General features: G+C 49.3%; 1 protein-coding gene across 13 annotated transcripts in view; it reads right to left on the bottom strand.

The window, feature by feature from the left end:
• The window catches only part of MYO15A (myosin XVA), a 92,397-nt gene that overhangs the window by 58,906 nt on the left and 20,317 nt on the right, over nucleotides 1-13,174 (bottom strand). For all 13 annotated transcript variants that reach the window (XR_008312008.1, XR_008312009.1, XM_053276480.1 and 10 more), the window contains exons 7-21: nucleotides 12,402-12,505; nucleotides 12,000-12,063; nucleotides 10,631-10,744; nucleotides 10,326-10,487; nucleotides 9,557-9,670; nucleotides 7,843-7,901; nucleotides 7,177-7,300; nucleotides 6,628-6,723; nucleotides 5,415-5,546; nucleotides 4,446-4,571; nucleotides 3,249-3,326; nucleotides 1,953-2,095; nucleotides 1,702-1,747; nucleotides 843-967; nucleotides 119-236 (exon numbers count right to left, since the gene is read on the bottom strand). Coding sequence is in view for 11 of the 13 variants with exons in the window: in XM_053276480.1 (XP_053132455.1) it covers nucleotides 119-236; nucleotides 843-967; nucleotides 1,702-1,747; nucleotides 1,953-2,095; nucleotides 3,249-3,326; nucleotides 4,446-4,571; nucleotides 5,415-5,546; nucleotides 6,628-6,723; nucleotides 7,177-7,300; nucleotides 7,843-7,901; nucleotides 9,557-9,670; nucleotides 10,326-10,487; nucleotides 10,631-10,744; nucleotides 12,000-12,063; nucleotides 12,402-12,505 (1,605 nt within the window). In the remaining 2 variants the exon portion in view is untranslated. The remainder of the gene's footprint in view (nucleotides 1-118; nucleotides 237-842; nucleotides 968-1,701; nucleotides 1,748-1,952; nucleotides 2,096-3,248; nucleotides 3,327-4,445; nucleotides 4,572-5,414; nucleotides 5,547-6,627; nucleotides 6,724-7,176; nucleotides 7,301-7,842; nucleotides 7,902-9,556; nucleotides 9,671-10,325; nucleotides 10,488-10,630; nucleotides 10,745-11,999; nucleotides 12,064-12,401; nucleotides 12,506-13,174) is intronic.

Genomic DNA, 13,174 nt, shown 5'->3' with positions numbered 1-13,174 from the left:
TGGAAAACCCACTGGGTCCATTGGTAGAGGACAGAATGCTCCAGCATGAAACGTGTACACTCCTGGCAGCTTCGTGGGTACCTATATCCATGGTTACAAAGGAAAATGGTTGCTGTACCTTGGTGGCTCCAATGCAGTACATGTCAGGCGTGACTGGGCACAATTTCTTTAATACCCCCACGCAGTTGATCCCGTCAGGGAGGATGTCTGGTCTGATGTCCAAAAGGCAGCGGTACCTGAAGTGACAAAATGACCAGCAGGGAGTGTGATTAGGACCTCTCCAGAAGCAATTCTCAAACCGGCAGTCACTATGAATACTTATATACTGCTTTTTTAACAAAAGGGCTCAAAGCAGTTAAGATAGGTGGATCGATGGATTTAAAAAACCCAAGTTACTCTAGTGAGAACTAATCTGCCTATTAACTCTGAGCATTTGTCCCCTGAGATGGTACCTATAGCCAAAATTTGTGGGCCTAGCTCAATCTGCTGACTTGGAACCAGCAGCTCAGTCAGAGCAACTTATCACTCAGGCACAGAAAAGAACTTGTAGACTGCCTACCCCTCTTGACTGCATGCTTCCCCATGAACCATTAAGCCTCTTTCTGGATTGCTCCTAAGAGAAATTCTCTCTCTTGTCTGGGAGAGCAGCTAGATGATCTCTCAGAGGGCTGGTTTTCAAATTTGAAACCAACCTTTCACATTAACTGGAGAAAGGGCCTTTTAAGTGGTGGCACCATAGCAGTGTGAACTGTCCCTCTCCAGGGAGGCTCACTTGGAACTGAATTTGGTGATTTTTTTGGCACTGGGCGATCTTTCAATTTTCAAATCCCAGCTGCCTGTACCTATCGATAAAGAGTTGGAAGGGGATGCGAACAGGGAAGCCCTCCTTCCGGATCCGGATGGTCTCCAGAATCCCCGAGTTCCACAGCTGGTTGCTGACGACATCGGACTCAAAAACGTCAGGCGCCTGGGGGAGAAAAAAGGCAGGAGGATTTTTACAGAACTGCAAAAAGGAGCCGATCAACCCAATCAATAAATGAGCAAGCAATGTGGTATGAGTAAGAAAGGGCAGCCAGAAAGAGGCACAAAGCACCTTGGGACAAGTCTCGGGACCAGAAGGCAGGAGAGGGAAGAGAGCTGCCTTATACCAAGTCAGACCCTTGGTCCATCTAGCTCAGTATTGTCATCACAGACTGGCAGCGGCATCTCCAAGTCTGCAGGCAGGAGTCTCTCTCAGTCCTATCTTGGAGATGCTGCCAGGGAGGGAACTTGAAACCTTCTGCTTTTCCCGGAGCAGGTCCATCCCCTGAGGGGAATCTCTTACAGTGCTCACACATGGAGTCTCCCATTCATAGGCAACCCAGGCAGACCCTGCTTAGCTAAGGGGGCAAGTCATGCTTCCTACCACAAGACCAGCTCTCCTCTCCTTGACAGTCCACAAGTTTATGCATCTGCCATCTTGAATCAGGGTGGACATCATCACAACCTATGCCACTGAGGTGTCCCTATGTGTCCCTACAGCTGCAGCAAATTTGGTTCAAGTTGGCAAGACAGTCCACAAGTCAGCCCACTTGCGCCTCAAACACTGGAGCGGCGTCTGTAGCCGTGTCCGCGTTACCAGGAAGTGGGGGAGACCCACTCCACGTCTCACTCTCAAAATGTTTCAGCATCCCTCCTGACGGAGGCACAACAAAGATGTACCTTCATATTGTTAGGTTTGATGCAGCGGACGAAGAAAGGGTTACATCTGCAAAGGGAGAAAAAAGACACAGAGAAAATGGGGTCAGATCTCTCCATCGACACACTGGCATGCCTGAAACAAGAGAGCACCAATTATTATTATTCAAGAGACCCCAGTGGCTTATAGAAGCGGAAAGCATGCAGATGCGCTGGACGGAGGTGCCACACAACGGCTGTGTCCCCTTCTAGCAAATGTCCCTCCCAGCGCTCACCTCTCCATCTTCTCCATCAAGTCCAAGAGAGACTGCTGGAATTTGGCCGCCACGGTTGGGGCTTTATACCTCCGCTTGTTGGTGCTGCTCCTCCCTATCATGGTGGTCTGCTGAGCGTAGGTAAAGAAGAGGTTGGCCACCAGCTGGGAGAAGAACAGGACAGGGATGACAGGTGAGCAGGGAGGACCATTTCGGACATCTCAGGAGGTCTCCCCCAGACAGCAGTCAAGTGCTCTCCTTCAGAACTGGGTGTGTGTGACGCAGCACCAGATGGTGATAAAAGCACAATGTTGTGTGAGTGGATGGATGAAGGAGAGCTGGTCTCATGGTAGCAAGCATGAATTGCCACCTTGGCTAAGCAGAGTCTGCCTTATTTTGCATTTGAATGGGAGACTCCATGTTTGAGCACTATAAGATATTCCCCTTAGGGGATGGACCTGCTCCGGGAAAAGCAGAAGGTTCCAAGTTCCCTCCATAGCATCTCCAGATAGGGCTGAGAGAGACTCCTGCCGGCAAACTTAGAGAAGCTGCTGCCAGTCTGTGTAGACCAGGCCTGTGTAGACCAACTTAGCCCCCCCCCCGCCCCCGCCCCCGCTGTTTTTGGACCACAACTCCCATAATCCCCAGCCACAGTGGCCAATAGCCAGAGATTATGGGAATTGTAGGCCAACATTTGCAGGAGGGCTGAAGTTGAGTAGCCCTGGTGTAGGCATTACTGAGCTAGATGGACCAATGGTCTGACTTGGCATATGTGAAAAAGAGTGTATCAAGGATAGACAGAGGAGAGGGGATGTATGGGCATATGGAGCTGCCTTATATGGAGTCAGACCATCCGTCCACCTCACAGGGAGGAGAGATGGCCTTTTGGCCATGAGCTTGAATTGTTCCCATTGTCAAGCAGGGTCTCCCCTGGTTTGTATTTGGATGGGCAATCACATGTGAGCACTGTGAAATATTCCTCTTAGGGGATGGGGTCATAGCTCAATGGAAGTGGAAGAGCATTTGCAGGTCTGCATGCAGAAGGCCTCAGGTTCAATCTTCAAGCAGGGCTGGGAAGTAACCACCCAGAAAACCCAGAGGGCTGCTGCCTGTCAGCACAGAAAATGTTCAGCTAGGTGGACCGAGTGTCTGACTCATAAATGGAAGCTTCACATGCCCCTGCACGGAGGCAAGCCACACCTGTAACTCCTCACCCCTTCTTTCGCTGCTCTCTCACGCAACCCAGCTACACACGTCCCTTCCAAATGGCTGTAGACACTGCTTGGGCCAAAGCAACACCAACTCAATAATGCTTACTCTGACTTTGCTGTTGACAAAAAGCTCTACGACGTCCTGGCGAACTTGATCATAGTTTTTATCCAGAAACTTGTGCACCTGTGGGGAGATATGGATTCTGTCTCATGCGTCCAAGAGTGGCCTTGTGGCAGCAAGCATGACTTGTCCCATTAGCTAAGCAGGGTCCATCCTGGTATAATGGGAGACTACATGTGTAAGCACTGGAAGATATTCCCCTTAGGGGATTGGTCCGCTCTGGGAAGAGCACCTGTATGCAGAAAGTCCCAAGTTCCCTCCCTGGCAGCATCTCCAAGATGGGGCTGAGAGAAACTCTTGCTTGCAACCTGGGAGAAGCCGCTGCCAGTCTGTGTAGGCAATACTAAGCCAGATGGACCAATTGTCTGACTCAGTATATAGCAGCTTCCTATGTTCCTATCATCTCTATGTCACATGCCCAGAGCCCCTTCCTAGACTTTCCCCAAGGCCTTCTGCTTCTCGTCACCCTCCCCCTCTCGGACCTTGGGCAAATCCAAGCCATGCGAGCTGCAGAAAGCGTTGCAACCACACACAGACCCAGAATGTCGGTAAAATTTGTTGTAAGCCTCCCCAAGTATTCCAGGATAGGGCAACCTGCACATTTAAGAACAGAAATGCATTTTTCCGAGGGCAGAATTTTCATGCTATTGGTACATAACGTTGGGGTGAGGGGAAGAATATTAATATTGTTGAGAATATTTACAATGTGCTTTTCATGTTTTTAAAAATGTTCTTGAAGAGGTTTGCATAGTAAAGTCATAGGAAAATGATTCCAAAGGGGCTCAGAACAAAGACAGGCACTAGTAACAGCCCCTAGAGGGCTGCTACTTTGGGGCTGGAGAGGGCCAGTTTTTCTCCCACTGATAAAAAGAGAAGCACCACTTTAAACAAACAAACGAACAAAAAAACAAATACATATTCATTCATTCTTTACATTTATATCCCGCTCTTCCTCCGAGGAGCCCAGAGTGGTGTACATGGTTATCTTTATCCTCGCAACAACCCTGTGAGGCAGGCTAGGCTGAGAGAGACATGACTGGCCCAGAGTCACCCAGTGAGCTTCATGCTTGAATGGGGATTCGAACTCAGGTCTTCCCAGTCCTAGTCCAACACTCAAACCACTATGCTATGCTGTGGCCCAGCTAGAGGAAGATGCCTCTTCCCAGCCTCCCAGCAGCTCACCTGGTAGGTCACTTTGCCCGCATAGTGCTTGATGGAGAATTCAGGCAGCGGCATCTTCGGCTTGGAGTAGAGCACGTTGGAGCCATGATGGTAGTGGCACTTCTGGAGGAAGGTGTGGTCTGTGGCCTGGAAAAGGCAGAGGGAGGGTGAGATGGGCTTGCCACATTCTTGCAGCATCCACAGTGTTCTGCCCAGTACAAGGGGTGACCGCTGTAAGATATTCCCCCTTAGGGGATTGGGCCGTAGCTCACTGGCTTTACATGCAGAAGGTCCCAGGTTCAATCCATGGAGGCACCTCCAGGTGGGGCCGGGAGAGACTCCTGCCTGAAAACCTGGAAGGAGTCAGTCAGTGTAGAGACAATACAGAGCTAGATGGACCTATGGTCTGAGTCAGTGTAAGGCAGCTTCCTAGGTTCCTAAAAGCGATAATGTAGGATTCTCAAAATTGCATATTATTATTTATTATTATTATTACATTTAATATCCCGCTTTTCCTCCAAGGAGCCCAGAGCAGTGTACTGGAGGTTTCTCCTTAGGTTTCTCCTCACAACAACCCTGTGAAGTAGGTTAGGCTGAGAGAGAAGTGACTGGCCCAGAGTCACCCAGCAAGTCTCACGGCTGAGTGGGGATTTGAACTCGGGACTCCCTGGTCCTAGTCCAGCACTCTAACCACTACACCACGCTGGCTCGTCAGTGTGCTCTCAATGTTTTTCCTCTAACCGGCATCCTTTCTTCACTAACTGTTTATGGAATGTATAGTTCAGCAGCCAAGCATCTGCTTTGCAGGCAGAAGGCTCCAGGTTCAATTCCTGGCAGCATCTCCAGGGAGAGATGGGAAAGACCCCTGCCTGAAACCTTGGAGAGCTGCTGCCAGTCAGTGCGGACAGTACTGAGCTAGAAGGACCTATGGCCTAACTCGGCATACGGCAGCAACCTGTGTCCCCCCAGCCCCCAGCCCAAGGGTGCCACCTGAGGGAAGCTGCTTTGGTCATCCAGGATCCGCAGAATCCCATGAGGCCTCTGGGCGATCAGCTCGATGCACGGCTGGTTGTCGTTGAAGGGGATTTCTCTCCACTCAAGCTGCTCCCGGATGTATTCCTCCTGGATACAGAAGAGGGAAGTGTCAGACCCCGCAAGGGACAAGGTGGGTTTCCTGGCCCTTCTTGAACTCCAGAATGATGGGGTAGGCACAGAAAAGGCCAGCCTCCGGAACAGCCAGGGGGGGAGGGGGGTTGGTCACCCGAGTCGTCCTCCTGGCTTGCTGCATTCAGCCGGTTCCCTCACCTGGGGGACTCCCGGCTGTTGGAAATGAAGGACTCTGCGCTCTCTCATGTCTCAGTGACAGAGGGGGGCAGATTAGTGAGTCAGAGGGCTAGAGGGGTCAAGACATTGGTCATCCCTTTTCTCTACTGCTCTGACACTATCCCTTTGATATGTAGATTGCTACTCTCAGGGACTTCCTGCCTGCCTGCCTCTCTCTTTCTCTCTACCCTTCTTCTTCCCCTATCACACATGATCGTGTCTCTCTCTCTGCACTATGTGCACAGAGATGCAGACAGCATCTCTCTGCATCCAGCTAGCTAGACAGATTAGAGATCCTATCTCTCCACTTTCCTATCTAGCATGGAGTTCTCCAATAAAGACTCCTTATATTGATTAGAAACTATGAACTGGCTCCAAGTTTCTTTTGGCTCTTAGCAGACACGAATGCCTGGGCAGATTCCACTGTGTTTTGCCTCTGTGCACTCGGCTGTAATAGAAGGGTATCTCTTACCAAAGAGAATTCCCAACACCGGCTCCCATACTCAGAAGCAGCCCCACGTCATCGCCTGCCTCATCTTTAAATGATGACGGAGAGGAGATCTGGTCTTGTGGTAGCAAGCATGACTTGTCCCCATAGCTAAGCAGGGTCTGCCCTGGTTGCATATGAATGGGAGACTTTATGTGTGAGCACTGTAAGATATTCCCCTCTGGGGATGAAGCCGCTCTGGGAAGAGCATCTAGGTTCCAAGTTCCCTCCCTAGCACCATCTCCAAGATAGGGCTGAGAGAGACTCCTGCCTGCAACCTTGAAGAAGCCGCTGCCAGTCTGTGAAGACAATACTGAGCTAGATAGACCAATGGTCTGACTCAGTATATGGCAGCTTCCTATGTTTCTATGCTCTAAATTCCCTTCGCCTCACCTGCTCCTCCTTGAAGATGATCTTGTTGAAGAAGAACTGAAGGTACTCATTTGCATAATTGATGCATAGCTGTTCAAAGCTGTTGATGCCAAGATCCTGTTCGAGATGCAGAGAGAGATAAAAAGGGGCTCAGAGGGTCCGTGGCAGGTTCGCTGATGGGGAAGAAAGACCATTTAGAGCCTTTGGATAAGGGACCTGACGTCAAGCTCAGCCGGGGCCCGAGACTGTAAAGCAGGCCTGCTCAACTTCAGCTTTCCTGCAGATGTCAGCCTACAACTCCCATAATCCCTGGCTATTGGCCACTGTGGCAGGGGAATTATGGGAGTTGTAGTCCAAGCACAGCTGGAGGGGGGCAAAGTTGAGGCCTGCTGTAAAGGCAGGTGGACTCAGGCAGATGGAACTGCTCTATCTTTGCTGTGCTGCAGCGCCACCCAGGTAGTGGCCAGAGAGGGTATTGCAGTTCCTCCGGCCAACTGGACCAGAGCGCAGATGATCTTAGCAAAGGACACAGAAAGGCTTAATTTTGAGAGAGGCCCCCTCCTTCCTCACCTCAAAGCCATAGATGTCCAGGATTGCGATGGAGAGAGTGTCCTGCTTGGGATAGATCAGCTTGTTAATCCTTTCTGTAAGCCAGTTGAAGAGGAGGGAGTACAGGATCTTGGCAATGGCATCTCTGAGGGGGAAGAAGTGAGAAGAGTGGAAACACAATGGAGAAGACCTTAGGGCAGAACTAGAACCCATGGGCTTACAAAGAAACAGATTCAGGCTAGGCATTAGGAAGAATTTCCTAGCGATAAGAAATGTGTGACTGTGGAACAGTCTGCCTCATGAAGCAGTGGGCTCTCCTTTGTTGGAGATTTTCTGGGTACTTGTGTGTGTGTGTGTATTTTGATTCCACTCATCATCTACAAATCTACACTTTGCCAGTTATTGCTAAGGCGCCCGCCTAGTCCTGGCTCTGCCTCCACAGCTGCCCACAGTTGGCTTTGTCTTCTGCACCGCCCACAATTGGCTCCACCTCTCACTACCTGTGGCTCCACCCATCACCTGCCCTGCCTAGTCTCCTCCACCCCAGTCCCAAGAACCACCAGCTGCCACCGTCACTAAGTAGGAAGTTGATCTAGAAGATCTCCAAGATCCCTTCCAGTCATGACATTCCGATTCTAGAAGAGGGCCAAGCCAAAGGGCCCAATCCCCAGAATGCCATCTCTTTACCTGGCATCAACAGCACTTTCGACGGTGAGCGGGGTGAGAATCTTTTCCCTCATGGTTTCCTGTTGGGAGAGTGGGGGGAAAGAAACAGTCTGGTCACGACCTCTTAGCTAGGTCCAGACTCACAAAATATCATGGCGTTCCCAGTGAGCCAATTATCAGGAGCTGCTGGGGCCAGAACTGGCCTCTCCTGGCTCTGTGCCCAATTGCCACATGGAGTCAGGCATTCACCGGTATTGCCGTGGCTTCTTCCATCCAGGCAGGTCATTGGCTCTCCTCAGGAGGAAGGACTACAATGGCTGTTTCTTCCCCCTCTATGCAAACCAAAACCGTACATCCACTAAAAAGATTATCCCAAAGTTATGAAGTGTCCCTTTACTATATTCTCATTATGGATCATAAAACCATTGCTCTAAAAAAACCTATCACGAGGTACTAAACGCTATGGATACAATCCCAAAATATCCTATACCAAATGCCAAATATTTCAAATGTAAACAACCAGCATATAAAACCTGTAACATAAAATGAGAACAACTTGATCCCAAATTTTAAAGTCTTATAATCCAGAGTAGGTGCTTGTAGATTCTACATGTACGAAGTCTGTGTAGTGTAATCTTCATTTATAGGGAGAAAGCTCCCATAAACAGTCTTAAATGATAGAAAAATTTCCAAGGAGATGATTCTTCAATGGCCCTTCATAGTCATATGCGTTTTGACCCCACCCGGGTGCTCTTCTTTAGCGGTGCACTAGAATCTCTCTCACTCCTAGTAAACAATCCAAATTCCCCTTATCCCAAAATCATAGATGAACACAGAAACCTACTACCACCTCTTGCTTGTCCCTATAATTCTTCTACCTCTCCATTAACAGGTGCTGCTAGGTTCAAAGTGGGAGCTCACCTGTAGGCGTATCCACAAAACCGGTTTCCCCAGTTCAGTTCGAATCCAAATCAGATTCGAACCAGACCGGACCAGCTCTGTACCACACCCCCAGAACTGGCTCCCAAGCTCAGTTCAAATTCGAAGCAGCCTGGGCCCGGTTTGAAGCCCCTACTGGTTCAAAGCCCCTTGTTAAAAGGGTTTTTTTAATTTATTGACAGCAGCCGCAGCAGCTGTGGGTGGGGGGCAGCAGTTCCTCCAACTCCACTGGCCTCCCTCCGGTGTCCAGGGCTGACCAGTGCCCGATTTGTGCCTGATCCGGGCCTTCTTCGGCCTGTTTTGGACCTCTGCGCATGCATGGAGGCCATTTGTTTGACCTCTGCACGTGCACACTGGCTATTTGCGTGATCCGGGTGGATTTTGAGCCGGCTTGCACAGCCCTATTCTTCTGGCCAGTCCCCAAATCCTTATTCATTCCCTGCCACTGCATCAGTCGGCTGGAAGAGGGAACCACAGACAAGCTAGCCGAAACCTCCTGCCAGGGAGCCAAGCGACCACTTGACGACGACTCCTCTGCAATGCTTGCCAGGATTTCTCCGCCCATCTGCCTTTCTCTGGGGTCTGCATGCTTGCTGACTGCTCCGCCCCATTGTCCATGAACAGTTGCTTGATTTTATCAATTTGCCTCCCCATCCACTTGGGGCCGTCCATCTCTGCCTCTTGAACTTCTAGGACTGCCAGAACCTGGTCTGGCCTAGGCCCAGGGCCACAGCACCAGACCTCTGCCTTCCAATCCTTGGGGTGCTCTGGTGCGGCCAGACCCCTGCCCTCTTACCGTCACTTTGAAGGTGATCGATCTCTGCAGGCCCTCCGGGGAGATCTGCATCAGCTCAGCCACCACACGGATCTCTCTGGCACTCACCACTGAAGCTACCTCCTGGAAGTCTGTCTGCAAAGCAGCAGGTCAAGAGATGTTTGCCCAAGTGCTCACCGGCAACATGTCAATTTTTCACGGATAACATTTTTGGTTTTAAAAAGGGAGATGTCAGGCTCTTCTAAATGTTGTCCAAAAGATTCCCCCAAACCCACCTTTTTTGCATTGTGCTTGTATGGCAGCTTTAAAAAAAAACAAACACTCTTCCTGGCTATATGGTCCAACCAGGGCTGAGGAAATCCACTAGTTTACTAGTCTGTGACAAGTGAAAAATGATGCCTGATAGATGAAAAAAGTCCTGATGAGTAATGTACCAACAGAGCTTGAGGAACCATCTGGCAAGTAAAATATTTTGTCTGGCTGATAAATGGAGCCAATATTTCTTCACCCCTGGGTCCAACCAATCAGGGACCACATAGCCAGTGTGACAGCCTCCCTGCAGTGGCCAGCCTGATGCTTCCCAGAAGTACACAGGCAGGGCTTGAAGGCATCAGCCCTCCCTTGTTGTGTGTTCCACAGCAAACTGATCCTCAGAGGTAACCTGCCTTTGAACATGGAGGTTCTACTTAGCCATAATGACTAATATACTGATAGATTTTTCCTTCATAGGAAGACCTCTGCTGGATGAGACCAAAAGTCTGGTTTATTTTCCCTGGCAACAGTTTTGTACCTCATATTTTTCAAAGTAGACATTCCCCAGGTGGAGGATGGAAGACAGAATCCGGAAGATGCTGTTCTGGTCCTCGGTGCTGAAACGCAGGATGTCCATGGCATTGATCATCCTCTCAAAATCCTCCATGTCCAGTTTTCCAGGAATCTCACAGTTACCTCCCTGCATGGGATGGAAGGAAAGGAGGAATACTGCTCTGGATGGGCATATGCCAAACACAGCAAAGAGCTCTGAGGCTTTGTTGTGAAATCCAGTGGTCCTCTAACAACATGGACATCATCAACACTTCTTGGGCAAGACCATACCTGGTTCAGGTAATAGTATGTTTCTGCATCTTGAAGGCAGAATCTCCTCTTCAGCTGGGCAGGAAGGCCAGCTAGCATCTCATAAAAGATATGGTAGTTCCGTTCATCTTTGGCCTGCAAAGGAGGCAGAGAAGATAAAAGGATGTCACCATCAGAGCCAACAAGAGTCAGAGACAGTCCAAGACAACAGGCTGCTTCTGATTATCATTACAGTCCTCTCTTGCCAACTGCAACCTGGGGATCTTCAGGTTGTTGATATCTTTTTTTCCAAATTTGGGTGGGTTTGGGGGTCATTTCTGGAGGTCAGGAGGTCATTTCCGGGGGTCAGGGCACTTTTCCTTTTTTTTTTAACCTTATTTTTTCTGTCTTTTCTGACCACAATTCCCCTAACCCCGTGTTTCCCATGCATCGCTATGCCTCGTCAACTGCGAATTCACCTACCGCAAGGATTTCCAGGAATGCCACATTTTGGCAAAACGTTGCCAAATTTTGCTTGTCAGCTTGTAGAACTCGGCAAGAGCTGAACGCTCTTCCATAATGATTCTTGGCTGTTTGCACTGTGATTTTTCTGGTCTGTGACTGTAATAAAGCTTGCCTGATTGACTCTTAGCACACAATAACTCCTACTGACAAGGGACACTAGGGACATTAGGAATTGAGGCAGAGGATATAGAACTGGCCCTTGTTCTTTGCTTGCTCTGCTCTAAATCTCTTGTGATTGGTAGACTGATACTGGCTACAGTTGGAGGGCTATAGGCCACCTCCAGCCTCAGAGGCAGGAAGCCTCTCAATCCCAGTTGCAGGGGAGCAGCAGTAGGAGAGAGGGCATGCACATACTTCTTGCCTGTGGGCTCCCCAGTGGCATGTGGTGGGCCACTGTGTGAAACAGGATGCTGGACTAGATGGCCATTCTTGGGCCTGATCCAGCAGGGCTGTTCTTATGTTCTTACACTCTTAGGGTGCCCCCTTCTCTGTGCTCTCTCTCCGTTTCTTCTTCTTCCTTCCATCATGAAGTAGCTAGTGCAGGCTTTCTATCTCAGTTTGTAACTTCTTTAAAATAAACCTTCACTTGTTTTCGACCTGAAGGAATTGCCTCCAGGTCTCCTCCCTGAGCTCCATTTTCATTAAACTGGGTTTCTCTGCTGCTAAATAAGGGGTTGACTCAAATTCTCCCCTACAGCCATGACATGCATCTGAGCATTACAAGCTGGGCAAATTCACATCGAAACCGGGCACTTCTGAATTCCTGTGATATGATTCATTGACTCTTTTACATCTGCTCTGTCTGAGATTTTGATTCCTTTAAACTGCCCCTCTTATCTATAATGGAGGTTCATTCAGGACAGGTCGGAGAAGCTCAGAGCCTCACCTGAAAGACGACCCTCGATTTCTCCAGAAGGTACTGGGAGGTTATGGCACCGCAAATCAGTCCGCTGGGGAGACAAAACATCTGTGTTGGCTCTCTTGGGCTTAGCATGTCCGCATAAGTACAAGGGGCAACTTAAAACGTCCAGCATAGGACCCAGGCCCCGGTGGAAGCATCTATCTCAGTTATAGATGCTGCCCTAGTTATAGGGAGGAGGTCCTAGCTCAGAGGGAGAGCATCTGCTTTGCATGCAGAAGGTCTCAGGTCCCATTTGGGGGGATTTATTATTATTATTATTATTATTATTATTATTATTATTTTGCGGGGCAGGGTAATCCCATTAAAGATGCAGGATGAAAGACAGAGGAGAAAACCAAGACAAGAGGCAGAGGTGTGGTTACTTACTCCTCCATAAAGATCTCCACAAATTTCCCAAACCTGCTGGAGTTGTTGTTGCGCACGGTCTTGGCATTGCCAAAGGATTCCAGGAGAGGAGTGGCTTCAAGGATCTGACTTGCCCAAACAAAACGGAGCGTAAAACAAAGGTGGGGCGGAGGGGAGGATACACACCACTGCATGCCACTGAGGGCTAGAAACCTGAGCAAGCCATGACTTCACAAATGCCAGGCATGGCAGATCATGCTATTGGCCATGGGATCAACACTCTCAGGAGCCATGCAGACAATCCAGAAGCAAGACATAGAAAATGGTCTTGTGGTCGCAAGCATAAATTGCTAAGCAGGGTCCACACTGGTTTGCATTTGAATGGGAGACTCCATGTGTGAGCACTGTAAGATATTCCCCTTAGGGGATGGGTACCCTCCCTGGGAGCATCTCCAGATAGGGCTGGAAATAGAGCTAGTTAGCAATCAGTGGCATCATGCAGTCTATTCCTTCCGTCACTTTTGGAATTTTCTTCGCTTTCTCATGTTTCGTGATGAGCCAGAACTGACCATGACTTGGTGTGTGCGGGTCGGGGTCCATTTTCAGCACATTAATTATTACATTAAAATTAATTATTAAAAATACTAATGAAAGCAGCTGTTACTTGTCTATTTCCCCCCACTGTCAAGGGACTTACAGTTTTTAACCAAGGATATTGGCCAGAAAATAGTCACAAAAAGGTTCCCTGGAGCTTTCCCAGACAGCAAGCTTTACCATGGGTTTTCTGCGAGGCT

Source organism: Hemicordylus capensis, chromosome 13 (genome assembly GCF_027244095.1).
Source record: "Hemicordylus capensis ecotype Gifberg chromosome 13, rHemCap1.1.pri, whole genome shotgun sequence".
NCBI classification, from domain to species: Eukaryota; Metazoa; Chordata; class Lepidosauria; order Squamata; family Cordylidae; genus Hemicordylus; species Hemicordylus capensis.
Note: the sequence above shows the minus strand (reverse complement) of the source record. Positions and strands in the feature narration are given on the sequence as shown.